Source organism: Diabrotica undecimpunctata, chromosome 5 (assembly GCF_040954645.1).
Source record: "Diabrotica undecimpunctata isolate CICGRU chromosome 5, icDiaUnde3, whole genome shotgun sequence".
Classification (NCBI taxonomy): Eukaryota; Metazoa; Arthropoda; class Insecta; order Coleoptera; family Chrysomelidae; genus Diabrotica; species Diabrotica undecimpunctata.
The window spans coordinates 137,986,735-138,013,737 of NC_092807.1; the positions used below are offsets into that span (position 1 = coordinate 137,986,735).

General features: G+C 34.9%; 1 protein-coding gene across 4 annotated transcripts in view; it reads right to left on the minus strand.

Moving 5' to 3' along the window:
• The window catches only part of RhoGAP71E (Rho GTPase activating protein at 71E), a 122,479-nt gene that overhangs the window by 77,799 nt on the left and 17,677 nt on the right, over positions 1–27,003 (minus strand). For all 4 annotated transcript variants that reach the window (XM_072532797.1, XM_072532794.1, XM_072532796.1 and 1 more), the window contains exons 3-4: positions 2,833–3,034; positions 1,110–1,314 (exon numbers count right to left, since the gene is read on the minus strand). In XM_072532797.1, the coding sequence (XP_072388898.1) occupies positions 1,110–1,314; positions 2,833–3,034 (407 nt within the window). The remainder of the gene's footprint in view (positions 1–1,109; positions 1,315–2,832; positions 3,035–27,003) is intronic.

Sequence of the window (27,003 nt, forward strand, 5' to 3'; positions counted from 1 at the left end):
AAACAAAATATTGTTTTTTGGTGGTTCCGAAAAAAAAAATACATTGATAACAAACAATGCTACATTATAATCTGAAATTAATTATTGTAGTAAGTATTTCAAGTTATTTTCCAAAAATATTTAAATCAATATTGTAATTGACTCGTCTTTATTTGTCAATGATCTATGAATCTGTCAAATAATAGACGTCAAATTTTACTCTTCCAGTTTTTTGCCGACATTACAAAACAGCATTTACAAAAATGAAACTAACAGAAACAAAACGAATCGAGATTTTAATCATGATTGGTTATGGAGATAGAGTGAGGAGTCAAGCAGAAGTTCGTAATTTATTTAATGCTAAATACCCCAATCGCGAACCAATTACTCAATCAACAGTGAGTAAAATTGAAAAAAAATTTAGAGAAACGGGCCATGTTAAAGATCTTCCCAGAAGTGGTAGAAAATCAATATCCGAAGCCAAGAAACTGGACGTTGTACTGTCGTTTTAAGACATCCCCATACCAGTTCTAGGCAGGTCGGCTAGATAATAAGACAATAATTTAGTTCAGTGAATGAATATTTATTGTAATTCAATGTTCCTTGACAAAGTTCATAATTTTAGTGAACCCTGTAGAAATAAATATTCGAATGATTATATCGTTGCAAAGGCGATAAGGAGATCTTTCAAATGAGCTGTCGCGTGACCTCGTTTTGTACTTAAAAAAATCGTCGATTACGTCATTAAGCCGACAATGATGACGTAATGTCTAACACATATACAGCAGTTGATGGCCATTCAAAAATTAAAATTGGCGTGTTTTAAGATTTTTTTTTTAAAGTCGCCTGTTTCTGAAATAATGAATTTATTCCATATATTTACATCATACTGTATATTGGAATTATTATATCGTTAATTACTTTCATTTTGGACTCTCTTCCATCGAATTTAATATACCCTGTACAATTCGTAAACTAATTTTAGAACCTACTTAATTAGAACAATTCTCTCGCCCTTTAATTTCTACCCCTTAATAAATTCTGAACTAAGCTGGTGTTAGCGATAAAACATACATAAAGCTCAAAACATCAAAACAAACAGAAATATTTGTAAAATCGTAATCACTCACCAAGCAAATATCTTTCTAGCGCCGTATATTCGTTAGGGAAAGATCCATTTGTTGGAGGTGGTGGGTATTGGAAGGAACAGATCCATTCTCCTTGTATTCTCAATACACGCCCTGTAACCCTGGCATAGTACTCGTAATTTTCTCTCCCAAAGAGATTGGAACTGGCAAATTCTTCAATCAGGTGTTTCATCACTCTGGATGCAACCTGAATCAAGATCATTGTAATAATATAAAAATAGAGTAAGAAATAGTATAGAAAACTTTAAAGATATTATAGTATGTAATTTATGTAAAAAGGTCAATATTTTAGGTCCTATGTATTTTAGAAAGCATCAATCACGAAGTTGTTCATTTTTGCTAAAATCCTTTGGTTTTCTTTATAGTCTCATGAAACAAAATAAAAATAAAAAATGTATATTATCTCTTTAGAATGAACATACAAATCAACAACACATTCACTATTTTTTAAGTAATAACATATGTATAAAACTTATATTAACCATCGAGACAATCAAAATTAGGTAAACACTTTAAAAATACTACTAGGTTGTATTTCACAAAGCTAGAGACTTTTACAATGTTGATTACTTTTAGTATTCAGTCACCAATTGATACAATTAACGAACGGCAATTAGATGAATGATGGAGAGTGAGCCGTGAGTTCGAAACTAGCTTTTAAAATTGAAATTTGGTCCAATAAAACAAATTACCATAAGAAAAATATAGGAAAAGGGCGGCACTTAACTTTTTGTATATAAAAGGAGAAAGTTAAGAAACCTTAGATATTTAACAACAAATTACGTTATAAAAACCAAAAAATCTAATCTTTACTTGATCAGGACTTAACTCGAGTTACTGGAAACTCTAAACCAAATAATTTAATTGAAATCTTATGCTATTACTTACTGACAATTGACAATTACTGGACAATAACTCGAAAATAAAAAAATCTGTAAACAAAAAATAAACCTTTATTTATTAAATAAAAGTTTCGGCACTGTCTACATCGATTTAAATTTCGGCACTATGGTTATCAAGATGCAATTACTCAGGTACTTAATAAGTAATTCAACTGGTGGACAAAGATATGATCTTGTATTTGCCAAAGATCCAGCAATTCTCAACAGTCTGGAAAACTCAACACTGACTCTACACTTACAACAGATCTCGGTAGATTTATAGATATACTTAAGAATAAATCTGTATTAATGGAACTACTTATTGCAGTACTTATAGTAGTAATAGAAATACTTATTGTAGTAAGATTACGGCACTTAAAATAAAATCAAACAAATTGCCAAAGTGTACACGTCTTGTTCCCCACACAACTCACACAGGAGTAACGCTTTTCTCATCAGAAAGTTACCAGTTCGAACATATGTCAAACTTTCTTACCAAACAAAACTCATTATTTTAAAAAAGACACTAAGTTTTATGGGAAAAAGTTTAATAGGATGTACTTTCTATAGTCCTTAAACTGGGATGGAAGTCATGTTACGCTTTTAAAAGTTAGCAAATACAGTATAAAAATTTCAAAGCGACATGGACACTAAGTAGCGCCGTATGCTGGAGAATAAAATAAAAAATAAAATGTTTCAATTATAAAAAATATATAACTGATGCTTTCTTGATGACTTTTAATATTTCTACAGTAATTTTAAAATCAGACGATAAATAAAAATGTAACAGATGAAACAACAATATCTTTAGATCTAATTCTTACCTTGTATTTTGTGACGTCTTCCATTCTGGCAGTTTTTCCATCGCTCACGCAGGAATGGAAAAAACTTGGTGCTACACTAACTCCTAAAGCTTCGCTAGTCATACCAGTAGCTGCCTTTTCGCTATTCGAAGCTATTACCCTGAATGTACCAAACAACAACACCAATAGTCTTTGTGTATATACTGGCAATGAAATAATGATTCTGTAACAAAGTAGATGAAATTTAGATAATATTACAATAAAAATAGTTATTAATATAGTTTTAATATTGATAGCCTTATTTACGTAATGCATTGTTTGTAGACGCATTTTTTCTCAAAATAACAGTTTAAAACCAAACACACAGAAAGATATCTAATTTGTCACTAAAACAGACTCCTAGCAACCGAATTTACGTACAACCTTGGCACAAGGTAGCTTTTTAGAAACATCATACATAATATCATACCATATATATTCTGTCCATATTAACAGATGTGTAGTTATTATGATTTTGACGTTCTTCCGGAATTATTGTTGAACTTTTGACACTAGTTCACCGTATTTTTCTATTATGTAGCCACTACTGCACTATATCTTGTAGATTTTCTACTTTATCAATCCATCTGGTTGTTGATAGCTCTCTACTTCTGTTTCCTTTCGGTTATCGCTGGATCAATAGCCATATTTTGGCTACATCAACGTCCATGTAAATATTTAACTAGAGAGATGCCGTACGTTGTTAACATCCTCAAGAACAGATATGTTTATCCTTCTAGCTGTCATAAGATATTCGGAGTATTATTAGGTCTGTACTAGCGTTAATATTATTTGTTGTAATTTTGTGAAATAGAGCATAATTGTTGTGCCCCTATGGCAGAATTTGAATGAAACTATGAATAGGAGGGTGGGAACTCAAATTATCCAGCGACTAAACATTCATGTATTAAAATGCCATTCATTTATTTTCGAATGAATCAAAATATCACCTCTAAACGCTTCTATCATAAAATCCTGGAGACACTTGAAATATGTGTACTAGAGTTCGCGATACGCAATTTGGCTTCAGAGGAGGCATGGGTACAAGAGAGGTATTATATGCGTTGACGGTACTCTTGCAGAAATGTCGGGAATATAACAAGAGTGCATATGCATGCTTCATAGACTTTGGGAAGGCCTTTGACCGAGTGCAACATATGAAGTTAATATATGAATTAAAAAACATCAATTTGGACATAAAATACATTGAGTTTATTAAGGCTATATACTGGAACCAGAAAGCAGTAGTAAAGGTGAACGATATAAAAACAAATAATATACCGATTGCGAGAGGGGTCAGGCAAGGATGCGTCTCCGACGCTTTTCAACGTGTACTCACAGGTCATATTCATAAATGCCTTATGGGAAAGAAAAGAGGGAATAAGAATTGGTGGAGAAATCGTAAACACCATGAGATTTGCAGATGACACGGTACTTATGGCTGATGCAATAAATAGTCAATGCATTCAAATGGGACTTGACATCAACAAGACCACATTTATGATAGTATCAAGGAGTCCAATAAATAATGAACAACTAACTCTTGGTGGACAGCAAATAGAGAGAGTGACAAAATATAAATATCTGGGAGCTTACATCAACACAGAATTAGATCCAGACAAAGAGATCAGGGTACGAATAGAAATGGCAAGGGCAGCGTTCTTAAAATTCAAGTAATTGTTCTGTGACAAAAATCTGAATACTGCGCTGAAATTGAGGTTTGTTGAATGTTACGTCTGGTCGCAACTATTGTATGGGGTAGAAACATGGACATTAAAAGCGCAAATAGTTAAGAAGCCTGAAGCCTTTGAACTTTGGATATACCGGAGAATGTTGAGAATTCCATGGACTGCCAGGGTCACCAATGAGGAAGTGTTGAGAAGGATGGGTCGAGACAAAAAATTGTTGAGAACAATAAAAGTACGCAAGACTGCATACCTTGGACACATACTGAGGAATGATAAATATAGTCTTCTGTAGGTCATCATGCAGGGTAGAGTCGAGGGCAAAAAGGGAATATGTAGAAAGAGGAAGTCACGGCTTCGAAATATTCGAGACTGGACAAACATGACTGTAGACGAATTATTCCACGTTGCAAAAGATAGAGAAACTTTTAGAAATGTGGTCGCCAACCTCCGTTAATGGGGATGGCATAAGAAGAAGAAAAATCACCTGTTGTGAAATCTCTTAGTGAAACTAGGTGGTCCGCAAGTGCGGACGCAACTAAAGCGTTATACACTGGCTTCAGCGAAATAAAAAATGCGCTTTTTAATATTTCTAACGACGAATGTCAAACTGCAGCTGTGAAACATCAAGCACTTTGTATATATGTTGTTTCATGAGCCAAACTTTTTCTTCGGATAGCTTATGGTTTCTGTTCAAATGTTTACCTCGCTGGTCCTTAGGAGACATGCCACTCATTTTTATTGAGTTTTTCAAGTACTCAATTTTTTTCTTTGAAACCCCATGAATTGCAGAAAAAGCTTTTCTGTAAACATGAAATTCGGTAGCTACTCCTTTTAATACACCTCTAACTTTATATTTACATGATACATCTTTTAACTTCACGTTTTCAATGAAAACCCTAGGCCTACGCTGTTGTACTGGTTAGATAGATAGAAATCAAGCTACATAAGTAAGAATTCAGTTCATTTGTGTTCGCCAGCAAGTTAAATTTCTCCATCCAAAATTATACCATCTCTAATCTCAAAAGCTATTGTCTCAAAAAAATTTTTTCTTGAATTTACAGTTGGATCTTTGTTTGTGACTCTATACCCTGATTTTCTTAGCTACACCTCGCATTCTTCCGAATTCTTTTCTGTTTCTCGACAAACATTGAACAAAAACTCCATCACTATCACTTTCTTCTCCATCAAAGTCATTCATTTTTATTTAAAATTAATAATACAGTAGACTCCCTCTATAACGAGAACTGAAATGACAGACTAATTACCTCGTTATAAGCCGATCTCGTTATATCAGACAATAATAATACTGTGCATACATATGAATCTGTAGTTTTCTAAACCATTAACTTCCTATAGTGAAGCCATTCGGAGCAATATAAGATGCTAATAAATATTGTTTGAATGGCGTTTTTGAAAAAAAGTTATTTACTTTTATTGTCAATGAAATATATTAAAACATAAAAGAGTTGTTTACTTTTATTATCAATGATAAACGTTAAAACAAAAAATCTGTACTTATATTTTTTTCCAACTACATAATGTATAAAGCGTATTTTCAAGGATAACATAAACTATTGCTTCTGCAATTTTAAGAACTCTGTCATTTTTAACTGCTTTAAATGGTACAGTATCATTCTATCATATTTTCTAAAGATGTGAAACAGTTGTATTTATTAATTGTAAAGAAGTTTATTGCGGGCTGCAGTTAAGTTTATTGAGGGGCTGTTTGAAAAGGTATTTAGTTATAGCCACGACCGGACCAAAAACGTAAAAAACACGTTTTTTGATCTTATTTTCTCTCGTTATAACCAAATTTGTCTCGCTATAGACGGTTATAGTTCAATAGAAATTTCACGGGACATCTAAAGTATCTCGTTATAAGCGAAACCTCGTAATAACCGTGTTCGTTATAGAGGGAGTATACTGTACTATAATCAACACTATCTCAATTCTTCTTCTACATGACGCTCAGACTTGATCCCTTCTTCCCGCTAGGGCATTATTTTTGATAATATTTAAAATAGATACTAGACCTATTTTTCTCACTTAACTCTAAATCATTGTGAAGTACTCAGCCAGATCTACCATAATCCAACAAAAAATACCTTTGTGAAAAATGGTGATTTGGTCCCTTTTTCCCTTGATCCTTTCAATTATTTTTAAATCCATACAATCAATGGGTACGACACGAGAGGAAGAAGCGTGGAAATTTCAATAGTGACATCTAGTGATCATTTTTAAAAGTTTAAAATATTTCATATAAATCATTATACATGAATACTTCGGCAATTCATGTACTAACCAGTTATACAGTCACTTAACTGTGTTGCTTTTTAATTACGTTATTAATCAACATATAAATTCTGGTACTGAAAAATAATCATTACTTATTTATATATTTAAAATATATGTGTTCTTTGTTCCTAAGAGGAAGAGTGGCGTTGTTGATGCGTGGTATTGAATCATGTAAAAGGTGGACGTGACTTTTATCCTGTACACCAATAATTAAATTGTTGTATTGTTAGTTCTGTAAAAAACAACAAATACTGTTTGTTGAATGTTATTTGTCTAGATGTGTCATACATCGGAATATGTTATAGCTTTTGATATGGTGTAATTGATTATTCAGCCCTGGAAATGATTGTTTAAGTATCTGTTCTAACATTTTGTTCATTCAATTCACTTAACAAAGGAGTTAGACTAAAAAACACTACTACTCATTTATAAACGGAATGTGAAAAAAGAAAATAATAGAAGAAAAATCTAATCTATTAATCATTTAATTGTCATGGTATGAAGTTAATCAAATCTAAAGAACACTTCTGGGATATTCTTCCTCTGTATTTTATAGAACCTTTTAAACTTACCCTTAGCGACGACGTAGCTTTTTTTAAAAGAGAGGGGGAATGCGATTGCATTCCCCCTCTTGGAAGTCGTGCCCTCGAGTGCGTCTATGATGCCCTTTATACCAACTAAAACCACCTTCAGCTACACACGCCCCTTCTAGTCTTGTTTAGACCGTTCTAACACGCATGCACGGCTTCCTTCCCTTCTGTTTTTTCCCTTTAGCGTCTATGTCAGCTGTAGTTCCCTTTTCAGGATCTTTTTCCTTTTTATTGTTCTAGTTATTATCCTCAGGATTTTTTTGTATTCATTTTCTTCTCTTTTTGTCACTTCCATTATGTTCTTCGCCCTAACTTCTCCCACCTTTTCGTAAAGCTCCGCCCCCTCGTCCGTGAACCTTTTGCGATCGAACACAGTGTTCCGCCGCGTCGTTAGTTAACCCCGCCGGGTCGGCGTAGCTTTATTTGCACCCAAAAAATCTCATTTGACGTTTCTTTTTTGTCGTAACTTACATACCCCGGTCATTTTTAAATTCCAACCTCTAGATACGGATTTATAATGCAGTAGTTTCTTGCTTTCTTCATCCTGATGTCGTTGACCTGATTGGTTCGTCCTCCTTTGGAGTTAATGTCTCCACTCAAGGGCAAGAGGGTGCTCCTCTTCAGACCACTCTTCCATCTTCTCAATAAAGCTGTTTCATGGATTTAAAAGGGATTAATATCGATGGTCGTTTGGTGATTTCACCGTATCTAGCTACCCTCACTTAATTTAGTTTCCAGACGAATGCAGTTATCCGGGATGTGGCACCTGGAGCCATAATTGAGTTGCGATTGGTTATCTTATGAGGACCAGTTATGAAAAACCATCTCCCATCTATGACGCTCGATGTGGCTGTTCTAATAAAAATTGCTCCCTCTATAACACAACCCTACACCTCCGTATATACAGTGGTGTTAAAAAGCCCTGCATCACCTAAGCGCCTTATAGTTTTTGAGGTTTAACACAAGTTTTTTGTATATTTTCGCTAATTCATTTTAAGTGTGTGCTTGTAATTAGCATTATCCATATACTTACTAATGTTTTTTTAATTACTAGCTCAAAATTCTACAGAAAAAATTAAAATAATCTGATTGAAGGGATTTCCCATAATCCGAGAATATTATGAGGTGAATATTAAGTCGTTAAAGTACTATTAAATTGAATCTTAATGACAAATTTGCCATATATTTTGACTATATAAACACTGTAGTTACCCTAACACATGTATTCCCTCTTTGATTTTTGATAAAAAGGTCAAAATGTCATCCCAGACCAAACAAACTAAATTATCGGACGAAAAGCGTTTTGAAATTATTTTTCACCATAAAAACGACAATTCTAGTCGCGAAATAGCATCCGCAGTAAACTGTAATCAATCTACAGTAATTAGAGTCATGTCTGGCAGACAGAAGCCTTAATTCCACCCAATTGACGAAGCTGTGGTCTGAATCTACAAGTTTAAGCGTGTGCACTTCCACTGTGAGAAAAATACTGCTTAGTTTTAGACTTAGAGAATGTAAGGCACGGAAGAAACCACTGCTTTTAGAAAAGCAATATAATAATCATGCTGGATCATCCAACCTCCATTATGATATGGGGTTGCATATCCGCTCGAGCAGTTGGTCGCCTACACGTTGTCTCTGGGATGATGAATACTACCAAATATATTGAGGTACTGTTTGGCGAAGAAAAATTTATTTTTCAGGATGATAATGCTCCTTGCCATAGAGCAAAATTGGTGAAAGCTTGGATGGAGTCATGAAATTGATAGGATGGACTGGCCAGCGCAATTCCCGGATCTCAATCCCATCGAGAATTTGTGGCAAAGGATATCAAACATCATTTCCAAAAGTTAGCCCACAAATAAAACTAAATTAATCGAATCTCTAATCCACGCTTGGCATCACTGTATTTCCATGGAGGAACTGCAAAAATTAATAAATTCCATGCCCAAAAGATGTGAACTAGTTATTAAAAACAAGGACTGGCCAATTAAATATTAAAATTAGTTTAAATTACTTCAATGTGATGTACAATATCGTCTTGATGTAAATAGCCTAATTTTTGTAATATTGAATAAAAAATTTTCCGAACTACATTTTTTTTATTAATCAAATTTTTTGCTGTGTTTTCATTTTATAATATTGTGTTTAAGTGCTTATTTGATGTAGATAGTAAATGGTTAAAAAATATTTAAGGTAAATGCCTTAAACTTCTATTTTCATGTATTTGGTAAGGTGATGCAGGACTTTTTAACACCACTGTATGTATACTCCTTCCACTTCTAAATCCACTGTGTGCTTCGTGTAATATTTCAAAGATAAGGACGACTATATTTTTACAAGACCACGGTCCTGATTCTATTTCATTTCGATGTCGAAATTTAAAAGCGACTACGCCATGACAGTCGCTATCGCTAGCGATTCTCATTCATTTCGATTGTAGTTAAAACTGGGGATATTTACTTTATCATTTTGACATTGCTGAAAATTTGGGTTGGCCCTGTTGTTTATTGGCTGCACGCTGCACTACGCTTGTTGGTTGAATGTTTGTTTTGTTTACGTTACGTAAACGTCAGAACGTCTGTTTTTTCTTGTTTGAGTTGTTAAATCATAAGTAGTGGCCATTCTCAATTATATTTTGAATTGAAAGAAAAGATGGCAAGAAAAAAAAAGGCGATGTGGGAGATCCTTAAGTTATAACCACTAAGATTTGACTTAGTGGTTATATCAAGTTATATTCTAATATATTTTTAAATTTGCTGCAGCTTAGTAATACTAACCCTAAACATTTTGGGTATTCTAGAGGCATAAACACCTTCTTCCAAATATGGTTCTAATACCCTTATTAAATAATTTGCAGCTTGTTTATTATGCCGGAATTGCTGCCTAAATTGAGCATCACTTAGTGAAAAAGAATTTTGAGTATCCCGTAACATTCTTCTTATCCTCCGTTGTGAGCGTCGGATATCTATCCTCTCTAATTCCTGCTAAAACTAGCAAATGTCCGTAAAACACAGCCATATTAATACTTTTTGCCTCAGTTTTCCTTGCAAGGATCAAAACACAACACCGCCTACCTAAACTGAACCTAAGTTCACTTCTCCCAGTCCAGCAGCCAGTCATGTCAGATTAATTTCGACTCGAAATGAAATTTCAACCACTTTCTTGAAGTTGAAATTAATTTCGATAAATCGAAAATTAGTGACGTCGTTTGGTTAGTTCAGCTGAAATCCACAAGGTTCGCAAAGTCGCATTTCGACGTCGCCATATTAATTTCGACATGTTTTGAGTCGAAATCTCAATTATAATCAGGGCCCTGAACACTTCGATGACTCATACACACATACATTTGTATTTATTTACTGAGCATTTTTATTGGCAAGGTTTTTACTTTTGGGTTTTCGTTTGATTCATATTTATGTAACGGGGTCTTCCTAATAATTTAAGGTGCTTTAGAGTTCGTTGGAATGTTCTATTCTGTGTAAATATGTTGCTATGTCCCGGGAATATATTTCGGTAATAAGAAGGAAGCGATCTTACTGTTTCGCTTCATAGGATCTGGAGATCGTGATACATTTTGATTTCTTAACTTAGTAAAGTTAGTCGTTATGTTTACTATAACTGTTTGATCATTTGCATAATCTTTAACGTAATACATTTATCACACTACCCGATCGGAAGTCATATAATAGCTGAATTGTCTGTCTAGTCTGCCATTATTACTTCAAATGTAGCTGACAATAATTAACCTGATAAATTCGATAATGATTCATTTTCTGAGATTACTTATTTTTCTAATATAATATTAATACCGATAACAGCCATGGTTGTTTTCTTTTTATGCGTTTCTGTAATATATTTTTTTGTAGAATATGTTAAAAAATATACGATAAGATTATTGCCTTAGTTGCATAATATTAACACAGTTGTATTAACGCTTCATTATACTATCTATTGTTAATTTGGTTACAATGAGCTAAATACATAGTCTACAAACCCATGGGAGATTTTTAATGGGTCATATAACCCAGTTTAAATCACATATAAAACAATACCACAACATGTAATAACCCTTCAAACATGTAAAAAATTGCAAGCAGAATTTTTTACTTAAATAAGAATACATTAAAAATGGATTTAAACTACCAAAAAATTGTCATTCCAGTTCGATCACATCAGAGATTTCTTCTTTGATTTCTCTTTGGCAAAATCATCTATAACGTTATCATAATTTATCGCCTTTGTTACGTCACTTTCTATGGACAAAATCGATAAATTATTAAGACGTTCTTGCGTCCTAACTGATCCGAAATTATTTTTAATTCTTGACATTTTCGAAAATGATCTTTCAGCGTACACGTTGGCAACTGGAATGCACAAATAAATGCGCAGCAATGTCAAAATTAGGGAGAATATCTTTCAATCTAGTCTTCTTTAAATATTTAATTGTAAATTGGTGATTTTATTGTGGTGTCCAAATGACCCTTTAAGTGAATGCATTATGTATCTAGGTCGTCTTTATAAATTTGTATCAAATTTTCAGATCTTTAATAATTTCTTCATTGTTAAATTTTGGCAAATCTGTTATAACACGAAAACGTTGATAAATAAGTCGATAAGATTCCAGACGTCTATTCAGGTCTCTTATCAGAGTAAAAAAAATCCACAAGGAAAATAATTCCTGTAGCTGGCTGTATACCACGTATAACAAAAGAGGTTAGTCTTTGTATGTGGGTATATTTTATTTTATAAAAACCCTTAAAAGGGCAACATTACAAGCACGAACGTTTTCGGAACAACTGTTCCATCATCAGGTTAAAATGCAGGTTAACATGCCTGAGCCACCAAAATATTTGGGTAAAAACCCTTTAAATTGAAAAATGTTACCGAAGAATGTACATGATGTTTATATTATTATATGATGTTTAATATTTTAATTAGATTTTACTTCAGGTAACATACACCCATGCTTAAGTGAGTTCCAGTGTCCGGAGAGTACACCTCTTCAAACGGACTACGGTTGGCAACTGGTATACCCAGTTGCCAACCGTAGTCCGTTTGAAGAGGTGTACTCTCCGGACACTGGAACTCACTTAAGCATGGGTGTATGTTACCTGAAGTAAAATCTAATTAAAATATTAAACATCATATAATAATATAAACATCATGTACATTCTTCGGTAACATTTTTCAATTTAAAGGGTTTTTACCCAAATATTTTGGTGGCTCAGGCATGTTAACCTGCATTTTAACCTGATGATGGAACAGTTGTTCCGAAAACGTTCGTGCTTGTAATGTTGCCCTTTTAAGGGTTTTTATAAAATAAAATATACCCACATACAAAGACTAACCTCTTTTCTTATCAGAGTGTTGATTATAATATAGAACGTGTGGATTTTCATCTCATCACTAGCTGAAAAGTTTAGTTCATCATCGGCCCCCTCGTCAAATTGAATTTTTCTTTTTGTCTTTCTTATTTCTTTATGTTTTATTTGGGCATAATTTTTTGGCTTCCTCTTCATAAATGGCAAAATTATTTCTGATTAAGGTAAAGTAATTTGAAAGAGCTTCATACTCTTTAACGACAGAACCCAGATCCATTGCAGGACTCTGGATATACTTATTGGATAGGTTCACTCTTTCTAAAATATGTTGCCAAATGACAGCTAATAAAGCCATTTCAAGTGTCCATTTTTTCAAATATATAAACTGAATTTAAAAAAAAAATTATGATGTTTTTTTTTAAACAAATAATGGTGCCCGCAAATCCATGCGTGTATAAAGTTTCCTTTACATACGTTTTTTCGTAACTGGTAGCTACGCTCATGTTTAATGCGTGTAATGATTGCTTAGCAATGTTGTTTTGCAATATGTTTTTGTAATTATTTTTTCTAAATTTATTAAAATTCGAAATTGTAAAAGTTTCAATTCCTACTGTAATAAATTATATTTATATGTATTACCAAGTGTGTGGATTTGTCAAACTTCATTAATAAAACTTGTCAATGGAATACACATGCTTGGCACTTTTCAATAGTCTATTGTTGTTTTATCATCATATTAGAAACGCTCCAGTGCACAATTAGGTTTTACTGTTATTAAACAGTAATAACCAATTCATTTTAATGACCCAAGAATTTTCTTTATGGATACGTGTATCCTGGTGTGCATTTGTGCAAAAATTATTTCTGAATGGTTCCAGTTTCCAAATTGAAATTTATTTTAATAAAATAGATATGCTTCGCTGGAACTCCAAATAGTGAACATATTATAACATTAAACGTAGGGTATTGTTCTGAAGCCATTTTATTGTGGCGTCATAATGCAGTTTACTATTTTTATTGGGAATAAGTCACAATTTTACTGTAAAATAAGTTTATTTGGCGTTTCGATTTCCACCTCGGAATTTTTTCTCAAAATACAAAACATTAATAATTTAAACAAATTTTGTTTTTGTTACAAAAAAAAATGGTACAAAAATTCTTCTAATAATTTAATTTTATGTCTCATTCACATGAACAATTCAGACATATATTATACATTTTAAAATGATATTGTCAATATTGTTGAGTTGCGTTCCTGGAACGACCTTATTGGAAGATAGTTCATGATTATACGAAATCTTCTTTAACTTAAGAAAACCCGTCAGAAAAAATCATCGCATGTGATTTGTTTTTAAAAAGCATGCAATGGTGACAGAAGAATTTTTCAATGAATTAATAAAAATCCAATGACAATGAACAAGAAAGATCAAAGAATTGTATTTATAAAATACCTTGCGAGTGCAAACATTTTTATTTAGGTGAAACATCAAGACCATTAAATGTTAGAATAAGTAAACATCAATATTACATCAAAAATAGAGAATTTGATAGATCTCAAATATGTAAACACGCATGGTAAAATGAGCATTCAATGCTTCAATTCAACTTGAAGGAAAGATTCAAGTATAGTTCTAAAAGAACCAGATGGTTAAAAGACAAAAATCAAAGAATAGGCTCTAATTATTTTAAATGAAACCAATTGCATGGCAAATTCCTAAAATTCCAAAAATCTGTAAGGCATCAGTAATACAATCTTCGGATGCATTAGAACAAATCAGCAATGAACTCTATTCTTTGCTGCCTTAAATCCAGGGTCACACTTTTCGATTTTAGAAATAAATGTTTTATTTTGCATTCTCTTTTAAAGCAGTGCAGTTTCTTCTATATTAAATGCTCGGGTGTATATCCTCGACCAGCTACCAGGTTCACAAATTCTTCTGGATATCTTTCTGTTACAGCAGCAGTGTCTGCAGATGCTGCTTCTCCAACGATTTTAAAGCTATGCAATGATTGTCGCAACTTAAATGTATTAAAATAACCATCCGATGCTTGAAATCCCAGAGGTACCCTTTTTTGGTTGCGGCATAATGACAACTTTCTTAGCCGGATTCGTCTTCTTCCTTATCCGTCCATTATCCAAGTTTTTATTTCGGTTTTGTGAGCCCTTGTTGTTTTTACCTTAAACACGCTGTTAGCCTCACCATGTAACCAGTAACCAGTAACATACTATGGTTTGATAATGAAGTTAATAGCAAAATTAAAATTAGGAACAAATTATACAAAGAGTTTAAAACTGCTAACATAGTGATAGAAATGTCAAATGGAAGGATTTTAAAAGAGCAAGAAATGTGGTAGTTAATATGTCAAAAGCAAAAAAAGAACAATATTATTTTGATAAAATCGATAGCTATAAAAATAATTCTAGACTTATGTGGAAAACGCTAAAAACACTAATTAACAATAATTGTCAAAAATTCCCTTATCGCTTTGAATTTAAGGTTCAGAATCAGTTATGCATTCTGAGTGACAAAGTTGAAATGGTGCTTCAGTTTGGTGACTATTTCGTCTCTAGTATTCAGCAAATTGTTGAAACTATCGACTCCGAAGAATTATGGAGTTATGATAATCAGAATTTGTATCCCAGTATTCATGAATTTAGGTTACTATCACTGAGTGACTTGCAGTCATGGTTAAGTCGTTAGATAATAGGAGTAACATTAATGAAATACTAAAGTTTTTTGAAACTTGTGGTCACGTTATCTTAAATTTTATAAATTCCAGATTTATTAAAAATCAGTACAGTTGTTCCAATACCAAAAGTTAATAATACTATTTAGACCTATAAATATAATTCCGCCCATTGAGAAATTATTAGAATTGGTAGTATATGATAAGTCATGGATCACGTTGATAAAAATGAAATCCTAATGAATACACTGTCAGGTTTTCGTAAAAAGTATTCCTGCGAAACTGCACTGCACTTTCACTTTGTAAATTCAGGTCTGAATTGGACAATGATAATTATGTAGTAGTAGTATTTCTTGGTTTAAAAAGAGCTTTTAAAACTATTAATCGTAATATAGGTACTTCTCACTAAATTAGAAGGCTATGGTGTTGGAGGAAATGTTCTTGAATGGTTTAAAGATTACTAATTTAACAGAAAGCAAAAGGGAGGATTGATGATATTACTTCTTCTGAAATTAGTGTTAATATTGGGGTACCTCAAGGTAGTGTCTTAGGACCCCTTTTGTTCATATTGTATTTAAATGATATAAACTTGTTTGTTAAATGTGATTTTTTTAATTTGTATGCAGATGACATCCTACTTGTATGATTTGATTCAAACTTACAAAATGCTGTATCCAGAATGAATTCAGCATTGCAGTCTGTTAATAAATATTTAAAGATCAACAAACTAAAGTTAAATGTGTTAAAGACGAAGGCTACGATAATAGCAACTAAATATAAATACTCAAATATTGATATAAATACTATTAATCTTCAAATTGACAACGATAAAATAGAAATCATCACAACAATTAAGTACCTTGGTTCTCAATTGGATAATTTGTTGTCTTTTAATGACCATTTTAATTATTTATTAAAAAAGATTTCTAAAAAATTATACTTTTTTTCAAGAATATCTAAAAATGTGTCAACCTCACTTCGATTTTTGCTAATCGATTATTTTTCTCTTCAATTTAAATCAATCGGCCCAGTTGCAAAAATTACAAAAGCGTGGAATAAGAATCATTCTTGGCGGAAGCAGATATACACCTATATCAATCTTTTACCTTACAATGGTGTTCATTTATAAAATTTTAAATAATTTCGCCTCTGTTTACTTTTGTGAGTTTATTACGCGGAATTGTGATATTCACAATTACCTTACTCGAAGTAATTACAATTTGCAAGAAACTCTTCAAGAAACAGTTTGTTCCTTAAGGGTTTTAATCTTTTTAAGAAGCTTCCTCAAACAGTTAAAAGTTATTCATTTGTACAAATGTTTAAAAGCAAATTAATGGACCATATTAAAAGCACCAATCGTTAGGTAATTGTTTTTTATTTGTGTTTTATGTTATATATTATTGTTTTATATTTTTAATAGTGAGAAGTGGTAGAAACGTGGACATTGAAGGCGAAAACTCTCATCAAAACTTCAGGATTTGAGCTATGGTCATACAGAAGGATCCTGAAGATACCATAGGCAGACAACGTCACCAATGAAGAAGTACTACGGATGATGAACACAACTGCGGAGTTGGTCAACATCGTGAAGATCCGTAAGCTGCAGTACTTAGAACATATAATGAGAAATCAAGGCACATATGATCTACTCCAATGCATTTTGCATGGTAAAATTTAAGGAAAAAGGGCCCCAGGACGAAAAATAATATCCTGGCTTGCTAATATTATAGCATGGTATAGAAAGACCTCAACACAGCTATTTCGTATAGCAACCAACAAAGTCATCATAGCCAGAATGATCGCCGACGTTCGGAACGAACAGGCACTCTAAGAAGATTTTTAATAAGTGTAGGTACTATATTTTAAGTGTAATTGTGCATATGTGACCACTGGTCTAATTACTGTTTTGTAGATTCTCAGCTTAGACTCACGATTCAGTAACTTACTTTTCATTAAGTCTTTGTAAGCATAGAAGCACTTATTACCGCTAAGAATCCGTGCTTGTATTTCTTGACTGATGTTGTTGTTGTCATTTATTATTGAGCCTAGGTAGGGAAAAGTGGAGGCATATTTGTAGGTATGGTTGTCTACCTTCAGATTCTCATGTTCATTCGATTTTGTGCACTCCATATATTTTGTTTTGCTTTCATTTATATATAGACCAAACGTAGCAGCTTAGCATGCTATGCAACTACTATGCACAGTTTCATTTAAAAAGGTAAATGTTTTATTTGTAATGATTTATTTCTGCTACAAATTATAGCCCAGTAGCAATTGTAAGTTTGGTAGTATCTCCAACTTCTAGAATTTGTAAACGGAAAGGACATAGTAGGTCTGTTTTTGATATTTTGAAATTTTTTGTGTTATGGTGAGACAACAATAAATGTGTAATTTTTTTTTAAACCATTTTGTTAATTTATTTTAAAAAAGTTTCTAACCCCTTTTGTTTCATTTTTGTAGTTGCCCAATCCAATCCCATTGTTTCATTCACTTATCCGCGATCCAGTTTCTCCAAATAAACCCTGAGCGCAGTTCGCAACAGTTTCGTTTATTTTGCTTCCCCTATCTCTAGTCCCGTAATTTCTATCCCTAATTTTCAACCCCCACAATAATACCCTATGTGGTAGGCAAAATATTCGTTACAAAGTTAACCCAACGGTGCAAGCATGGATCCTAATATTGCACTCATTATATAAATTATGCGTTTTTAATGGTCTAATATTGCTACCGATTATAGTAAATTTGTGGTATAAGTATTGTTACGATAAATATACTGGCCTAACTTTTATGACTAATTATTCTGTTTTATTGTAGAAATTTCGGTGGAAGTCTAGAACCAAAATTATGGTGAATGAGCCGGCTAAGCTTCTCGATCTTTCGATGCTGTTCTAGTATATCAGGATTTCGTATATAAATACAACATTTTTATATGGAGGGCCAGTTAATTCTCAAGACCCGCGCACGCGAATTTGTTACGTACGGATATAATAAATTATTGTAAGATAAGTTAAAATAAATAAAGAAATAAATTAAATCCGTAAGTGTTATAAATATTGAACCTTTTAATAAATTCACAACAAATGGTGTCAGAGTGAGATCGAACATAAATTAGACTTATAATAATAATACAAGTGAATATAAAATAGATTGTGAAAATGGCTACGATTTATGAGCTGACAGTGACTAATTTAAGAAGACATCTTGAAGACAGAGAATTAGCTTCCACCGGAAAAAAGGCTGAGTTAGTCCAACGACTAAAGAACGCTTTGCTAGAAGAAGGACTAGATCCAGAGACTTATATATTTGAAGATGCTGTCCTCTCGTCGATTTCGAAAGTTTCTGGTGATGTAGCCAAAGTTTCTGGTGATGTAGCCAAAGTTTCTGGTGATGTAGCCAAAGTTTCCGGTGATATCGCATCATTAGAGAACAAAGTTTCTGGCGATATTTCGAAGGTTTCCGGCGACATCGCTTCTTTAGAAAGCAAAGTTTCTAACGAGATTTCTTCCCTGGAAAGCAAAGTTTCTGCTAACATCTCTTCAGAAATCTCTAAAGTCACTTGTGAGATGTCTGCCCTGGACGATAGAATATCTTCGTTAAAAAACCAAGTTGCTGCCGATAAGTTGGCCTTCGAAGAAAAGATTAAAGAGATGGAAAGGAAGATGGAAGAAACAGGGACAGCAGAGAGAGGTAACAATCCGATTACAGTGGAGATAAAAGAAGACGAGACGAAATGTAAGTTGGAAATACGGCCGAAATTTGAAGGAAGTGGAGGTTCTGTCCATGTGAAAGTCCCAACTTTCGACGGAAAATCGTCATGGAACAACTACATGAAACAGTTCGAATCAGCTGCAAGAGCGAATGGATGGTCTGAAAAAGAAAAGGCTGTAAACCTGACTATCGCTCTTCGAGGAGATGCCTTAGATGTGCTTCAGACCATAGCCGTAGAGGAGACCGATGATTTCGAACAACTGAAGAAGAGGTTAAATATGCGATATGGCCACGAACATTTGGAACATGTATATCAGTCGCAGCTTAAAAATCGTAGACAGAAGAAAGATGAGGCTCTTCAAGAATATGAGGTAGATATTGCCAGATTAGTACGATATGCTTATCCAACAGCTCCCGAAGACATGATGGAAAAATTGGCCGTTCAAACGTTTATTGATGGTCTTCGTGATCATGAAATGCAGAGAACACTACGATTAGCTCGTCACAAGACGCTGGTTGATGTTTTATCCGCCGCCCTCGAATACGAGTCAGCTACGCAGGCCTCTGGCGGTTACAGTAAAGTTAGGACTGTGAAGGAGGAAGGAGATGAAGATAAACTTGACCAGCTCTTTAATTTGATGAAAAGCATGACATGCAAGAAAAAGAAGACCATAAAATCAAGAAACTCACCATCAGGAAAACCAGAACGAGTCAACCTTAGGGGGGCAGCTTCGACCCGGAACTCTTCCAAAGACCCTTTTATACTAATAGCTTCTTTGAAATGTCGTGAAGATAGTGTATATGTAGATGGAGAAATAAATGGTAAAAGACATACGTTGTTGGTGGATACCGGAGCGACCAGAACCATTATACGCCCGACAGTTATAAACAGCCGAAAGAAACTGTTACCAACGAGGTTACGACTTCGGACCGCTACAGGTGAAAATGCCAACATTCATGGAGAAATCCAGGTACAATTGGGAATTGGGGCAGAAAAGTTTGTCCATACTGTTATAGTTGCTGACATCGAAGAGGATGTTATATTAGGAATGGACGTAATGAATATGCATGGATTCCAATTGGATTTTAAGAATAAGGTAATCAAAGTTGGCAACGAGGAGGTATTTCTCCATCCACATAATGACAACACTGTGCAAGCAGCCATTACAGAAGATACAGTCGTGCCTGCGAGAAGCGAAACGATCATAGTAGCGCGACTACAGGGAATTGTAGACGAAGGGAGACCTGTTATGATGGAGCCTTGGAACCACGACGATGAGGTTGGCCGTGGAATCATAATTGGAAAGGAATTGGTGACTTCGGCTAAAGAAATTCCTGTGAGACTTATCAATGTCAACGACTACCCAGTGACCATAAAGAAAGAGACAAAAGTAGGAACTTGTGTACCTGTGACATCCATAATCCGTCAGGCGACAACATCTGATAATTCCAACGACAAATTCGACCAAATGGTTGCAGTTGCAGGACAGTCTCTAAATCAGATGGAGAAAAGGAAATTAAGGGAATTTCTTCGGCAGTATCGTGATATTTTCGTACCGAAAGGAGGAAAGACGGGAAGAACTACCGTTGTTAAGCATAAAATTGATACTGGTAATGCTAAGCCAATTCGTCAAACAGCTCGACGATTACCACAGGCGAAGAGAGAGGAAGCTGAAACGATTGTTCAGGAAATGAAGAAAGACGGGGTGATAGAACCTTCTACGAGTCCATGGGTCTCTCCAGTGGTCCTGGTTAAGAAGAAAGACGGAACGACGAGGTTCTGTGTGGATTACCGTTTGCTGAACAACGTTACCAAGAAAGATAGTTATCCTCTGCCTCGGATCGATGACACATTGGACACATTGGCTGGAAGTAAATTGTTTTCTACTTTAGATTTAAAGTCTGGATACTGGCAGGTAGAAATGGACCCAGTCGATAAAGAAAAGACAGCCTTCACCACAGGATCTGGATTGTGGCAATTCAACGTTATGCCATTTGGACTTTGTAATGCTCCTGCGACATTTGAGAGGCTTATGGAAAATGTGTTGAGAGGGTTATCTTGGAAAACATGCCTGGTTTATTTAGATGACATAATCGTCTTGGGGGAGACATTCGAAGATCATTTGAGGAATTTAGAAAACGTTTTTAATCGACTTAAAGCTGCCCAATTGATGCTAAACCCCAAGAAGTGCCAGCTATTTCAAGGTAAAGTCAATTATCTGGGTCATATAGTCAGTAAAGAAGGAGTGGCCGTGGATAAGGGAAAAATCGATTCCATTAAGGAATGGCCAAAACCAACTGACAAACATCAAGTGAGAAGTTTTCTTGGACTATGTACTTACTACCGGAGGTTTATTAAGAAGTTTGCAGATATCGCTAAGCCATTAACGCGACTTACAGAGGAAGCAAGAGAATACCGCTGGGATATAGACTGCCAAAATGCCTTTGAGACCTTGAAAAAGCATTTAATAACAGCACCAATTTTAGGGTATCCACTGCCAGAAGGAGAGTTCATCTTAGATACAGATGCAAGTAATGTGGGAATTGGAGGAGTGCTGTCTCAGATTCAAGGAGGACAGGAACGAGTCCTCGGATATTTTAGTAAAGTTCTTTCAAAACCTGAGCGGAATTATTGCGTCACGAGAAGAGAACTTCTGGCAGTAGTGAAATCAGTAGAACACTTCTATCAATACCTCTATGGAAGAAAGTTTCTAATCCGAACCGACCATGCCGCCCTTAAGTGGTTGATGCAGTTTAAGAATCCAGAGGGTCAGATAGCCAGGTGGATCGAACGACTCCAAGAATACGATTTTAAGATTGAGCACCGGGCCGGAGTTAGCCACAGAAACGCTGATTCTCTTTCCAGAAGGCCATGCTCAGCAGAGTGTTCCCACTGCAACAAAACGGAATCCAAGGAAGCAGCAGTGCTAAGAACGACGATTGTCAACGACGACTGGACGCCTACTAAGATCAGGGAAGAACAAGAGAGAGATCCAGTTATACAGAAAATCCGAAAATGGAAAGAGGAAAACCGTCGACCACCTTGGCAGGAAATATCAAACCTATGCTCAGTAGTTAAGACGTATTGGGCCCAGTGGGACTCATTTATCATCGAAGATGGCTTGCTTAAACGAGTCCTGGAAAATGATGACGGTTCAGAGAAGAGAAGACAGTTGGTGATCCCAAAGAGCAGAATAGCCGAAGTACTTCGTCAGTTACACGACAGTCCATCGGGAGGGCATTTTGGTGTAAGGAAAACCCTTCAGCGAATTCGGGAACGGTTTTATTGGATGAACAGTTCCGACGATGTAAAAGACTGGTGTAAGAAATGTACTATTTGTGCCACGAGTAACGGGCCTTACCGAAAAAGGAGAGCTCCTATGAGACAATATAATGTTGGAAGCCCGTTTGAAAGAATAGCTTTGGACATCGCTGGGCCATTTCCAGAAAGTGAAAATGGAGGCAAGTACATGCTGGTAGTAATGGATTACTTCAGTAAGTGGGTCGAGATTTACGCACTTCCAGACCAGAAGGCCGCCACCGTTGCAGATAAGTTGATCCAAGAATATATTAGCCGATTTGGAGTGCCTTTGGAGATCCATAGTGACCAAGGCAGGAACTTCGAAAGTGATCTATTCCAAGGAATATGTGATAGACTAGGCATGAAGAAAACAAGAACTACCGCGTATCATCCGCAATCGGATGGTATGGTAGAACGAATGAATAGGACAGTTGGCAAGTATTTGACAAAGATGGTGTCCGATCATCAGCGAGACTGGGACCAATACCTTCCGTTCTTCACAATGGCCTACAGATCTGCTGTTAACGAATCAACGGGCCAGACACCAGCCAGAGTCCTATTCGGACGCGAAATGCGACTACCTTGTGATCTAGAATTTGGGTGTCGACCTGGAGAAGATGTAGCAGGTGAAGATTATGTGATCGAATTACGAAGAAGAATGGACGATGTACATGAGTTGGTCCGTTCCCACCTTCAGATCGCTAGCGACCGAATGAAGAAACGGTACGATACACAAGCCGAAAAGGGTTGCTTTAAGAAGAACGACAAAGTATGGCTGTATAATCCCAAGAAGCGAAAAGGTTGTTCTCCCAAATTGCAGCAGTTTTGGGAAGGTCCATACCTCATTATGGAGAAGATCAACGATGTCATCTACCGAATAAGCAAGATTCCGAAGGGAAAGCCGATGATAGTACACCATAACCGGCTGGCGTCTTTCGAAGGTGACCACGACGTAGATGAAGAAGTGGAAGTAAACCAAGTCCAAGACGTGTCTGACCTCACGTTTGAGGAATTCATGGGTGCCTATGGAGGTACCGGTAAAGCAAGACATGGTGTTACCACTGAAGAAAAGCAAGATCTACTCGCGCTCCCCGATGACTACTCGCTGGCCCTTACCATCCCGGCCAGTATCAAAGACGCACCAGGGTTGGCATGCGTCTTTCGAAGGAAGTTTGGTCGAGTTGCAGAACTTCAATGCCAAGTGCCAGCTCCCGGTAAAACCTTGAAACTCCAAGATGCATCACGTTACCTTTTCTACCTGGTAACAAAAGACACTGCCCGTGACCAACCTACCTACCGAGATGTATGGGAAGCCTTACTTCAATTGAGAGAGCACGTACTAGAGTCCGACGTGCAAAAGTTAGCCATGTCAAAGTTGGAGTGCCGCCAATTAGATTGGAGGGTTATCCGAAATATGGTGGAGGAGATCTTTAAAGACACCGAAGTCCAGGTGTTAGTCTGTTGCAATCCGCATAGTTACTGGTGCGGAGAGAAAACCGTCCCTTGTCATTTTTATACAACTGGAAGTTGTAAAAGAGGGTCCAGTTGCCGATACCAGCATACAGTTCCGGTTCCAGTCCCGACAAGGTTCCAGGAGGAACCATCTTTTAAGAGGGGGGCAATGTTACGATAAATATACTGGCCTAACTTTTATGACTAATTATTCTGTTTTATTGTAGAAATTTCGGTGGAAGTCTAGAACCAAAATTATGGTGAATGAGCCGGCTAAGCTTCTCGATCTTTCGATGCTGTTCTAGTATATCAGGATTTCGTATATAAATACAACATTTTTATATGGAGGGCCAGTTAATTCTCAAGACCCGCGCACGCGAATTTGTTACGTACGGATATAATAAATTATTGTAAGATAAGTTAAAATAAATAAAGAAATAAATTAAATCCGTAAGTGTTATAAATATTGAACCTTTTAATAAATTCACAACAGTATCTTGTATGACCTCTGATAATCTTGTTATGACCATGAGTAAATAAATTATAAAAATGTACTAACATTGAAAGTTGTTCCTGAAAAAATTAACAAGTGTTTATATCTATTATAAATCGAATAATTAAGTTATTTATATCTTAACTTAATTACACGGTAATTTAAAGTCAATGCATTTAATTATAAAAAATTAAACATATTTAATATTAAAATAATAGAAGAATAAAATATTATGCTATCAGAGAAGGTTATGATTTAAAAAATGTTTTGGCAGTTACTTAATCGACAATTTGTTATGATAAAATAAATGATCAAAGGAAATGAATAAAACCCTCAAGAAATATAAGATGCTATCAATAATCACTAATGTGCATATCAATTCAGATTAACCACAAATATGTCATATATTTTAAACACAATATCACACTATACAACAAGGAAACTATTTATTCATTTAACCACGCATTCTATTGACCACAACAACCACATAACAATTTTATAATAATAGCTAATCTACCAAGATAAACGAATACTAAAATTAGTTGTCAACACGTCTATTATATGTTTAATGTTTAACAAGGTGCCTATTTCTCGTCTTTAATTTTGTATTCATTATAATGCATTTCTCAATGTTTGACACCACACTTCTCTTTCTTTGTGTGCCATTGTTGTTTTCAAGCGATGACTGTCGTCATGTTAACATGAAGCGTTTCATTTTTATAGTAATAACGTCCCTTAAATTTTTAATTGTGATGTACCTATAGTGGGTGATCGACGAGCGAGCCATAATACCGCGGTTTTAAGAACGACGGTTTTACTCGCGGCTCGTTGGTGCTGATCGACTAGCGAGCAAAACAGTCATTGTCAACCGTCTACAGCTAACATGTCGTGTTCTACTGAAAGTGAAGTGTTTTATGTTACCTCGCTATAGCATACTACGAAATTACACAAAAAAAAAGCGGAGACGCCCTAGACGTTGGGTATTTAAAAGTTTAACATATGCGGTAAGTCAAGTTGTTTTGTTTTTGTATTCTGGCGATGTACATTTCCATAAACAAATACAGTCTCGTAAACAATATATAAATTCTAATAAAAAGTCGTGGCTGAGAGTTCGCATATCCATGATTAAAAACTGATCTTTTCACTTCAACGGTCGCTGAAAACTGTCGATTTTGTTCGCCAGTAGTGATACACGCGCGGTTTTAAATGACGAGCCAAGTAAAAAATAAAACAAACTGACAAGCCGCGAGCCAGGCTCGTAGGTATATAAAACCACGGTATTGCAATGATACACTGACGAGCTTTACCGACGAGCCACAAAACCGCAGTTTTACTCGCCTGTCGATCATGGCCTTTTGATATCTCCTAGACTGTCTTTATTGCCTGTCACTAAGGCAAAGTATGTCATACTTCAGTTTCCTCCTCCTCATCCTATAATTAATTTTGTCTGTGTGTTTATTTAAGGTAAAAGTACTTACAGTGGTGTTAAAAAGTCCTGCATCACCTTACCAAATACATGAAATTAGAAGTTTAAGGCATTTACCTTAAATATTTTTTAACCATTTACTATCAACATCAAACAAGCACTTTCATTTAACTACTAAACTACTACTTAACTAATCATTTAAAATGGTTAATCTTAGTTTTTTACTTATTTATGATTCAAATAAATTAAATATGGTACTATAAAAGTCTTATATGGTAAACATCATTTATCCAACATATTGCAATTATGCTAGTCAAAAAAAAAACGAGTGAACAATAATACACTCAGATATTATGAAAAATTTTATTGATCACACAACTCTAAATAAACTCATAGCCTAAGATGCTACAAACTAAAGAAAAAAATGTTCGCCAAAATACATTAAAAAAATAAAAAAGTTACGACTCCTCAAAATTGCGCAATTTGAACATGTCATTATTGCGTGTTCCAAACAAATTGGAGTATCACATCGCATGCATATGTACAAAGTCTTCCTATCTTTATTTCTTGGACAAACAGAACATCTACTGCTTGTCCTACGACGCTAGGTCCCTGGTTGCTGATTATCACGTAGTGGTCGACGCAAAGAAGGGTTTTGTCTTTGTTGGTTTCGAAACTCAGAAATCAGCTGCACACCCAGTCCTTTCAAAATAATTCGTCTTTTTAATTTATCGTTTTTTGTATTTGTTTTATATATAACTTGAGCATTCACTCCAGCTGTATTCAAAAACGAAAAAAATAGTGTCAAAGTCCAACGACGACTATTTCTTGATACGCTGTAATTAGCAGATAGCTCATCCAATGTGTCTACACCGCCTTTGGTTGAATTGTAAAAGTCGATAATTTCAGGTAATTTCTTTTCACCAGTTTCTTCAATTATAGTATCATTATGATGCAATGTAGAAAAGAGGATTACATTTTTTGACTTTTTTGGCTCATATAAGACAGCTGTTATATCTTCTTTGAAGGCAAATTTTGAACTGCGAATTTCTCTTCCTCGTGAGTTCGGAAGTGCTGTAGCAATTTGCCTTTTATTCTTCCTAACTATCTCAACCGATGTAAGATGATGAGTCTGAAGTAGATATGTCATGAGCGGATAACTGGTAAAAAATTATCGAAAGTAATATT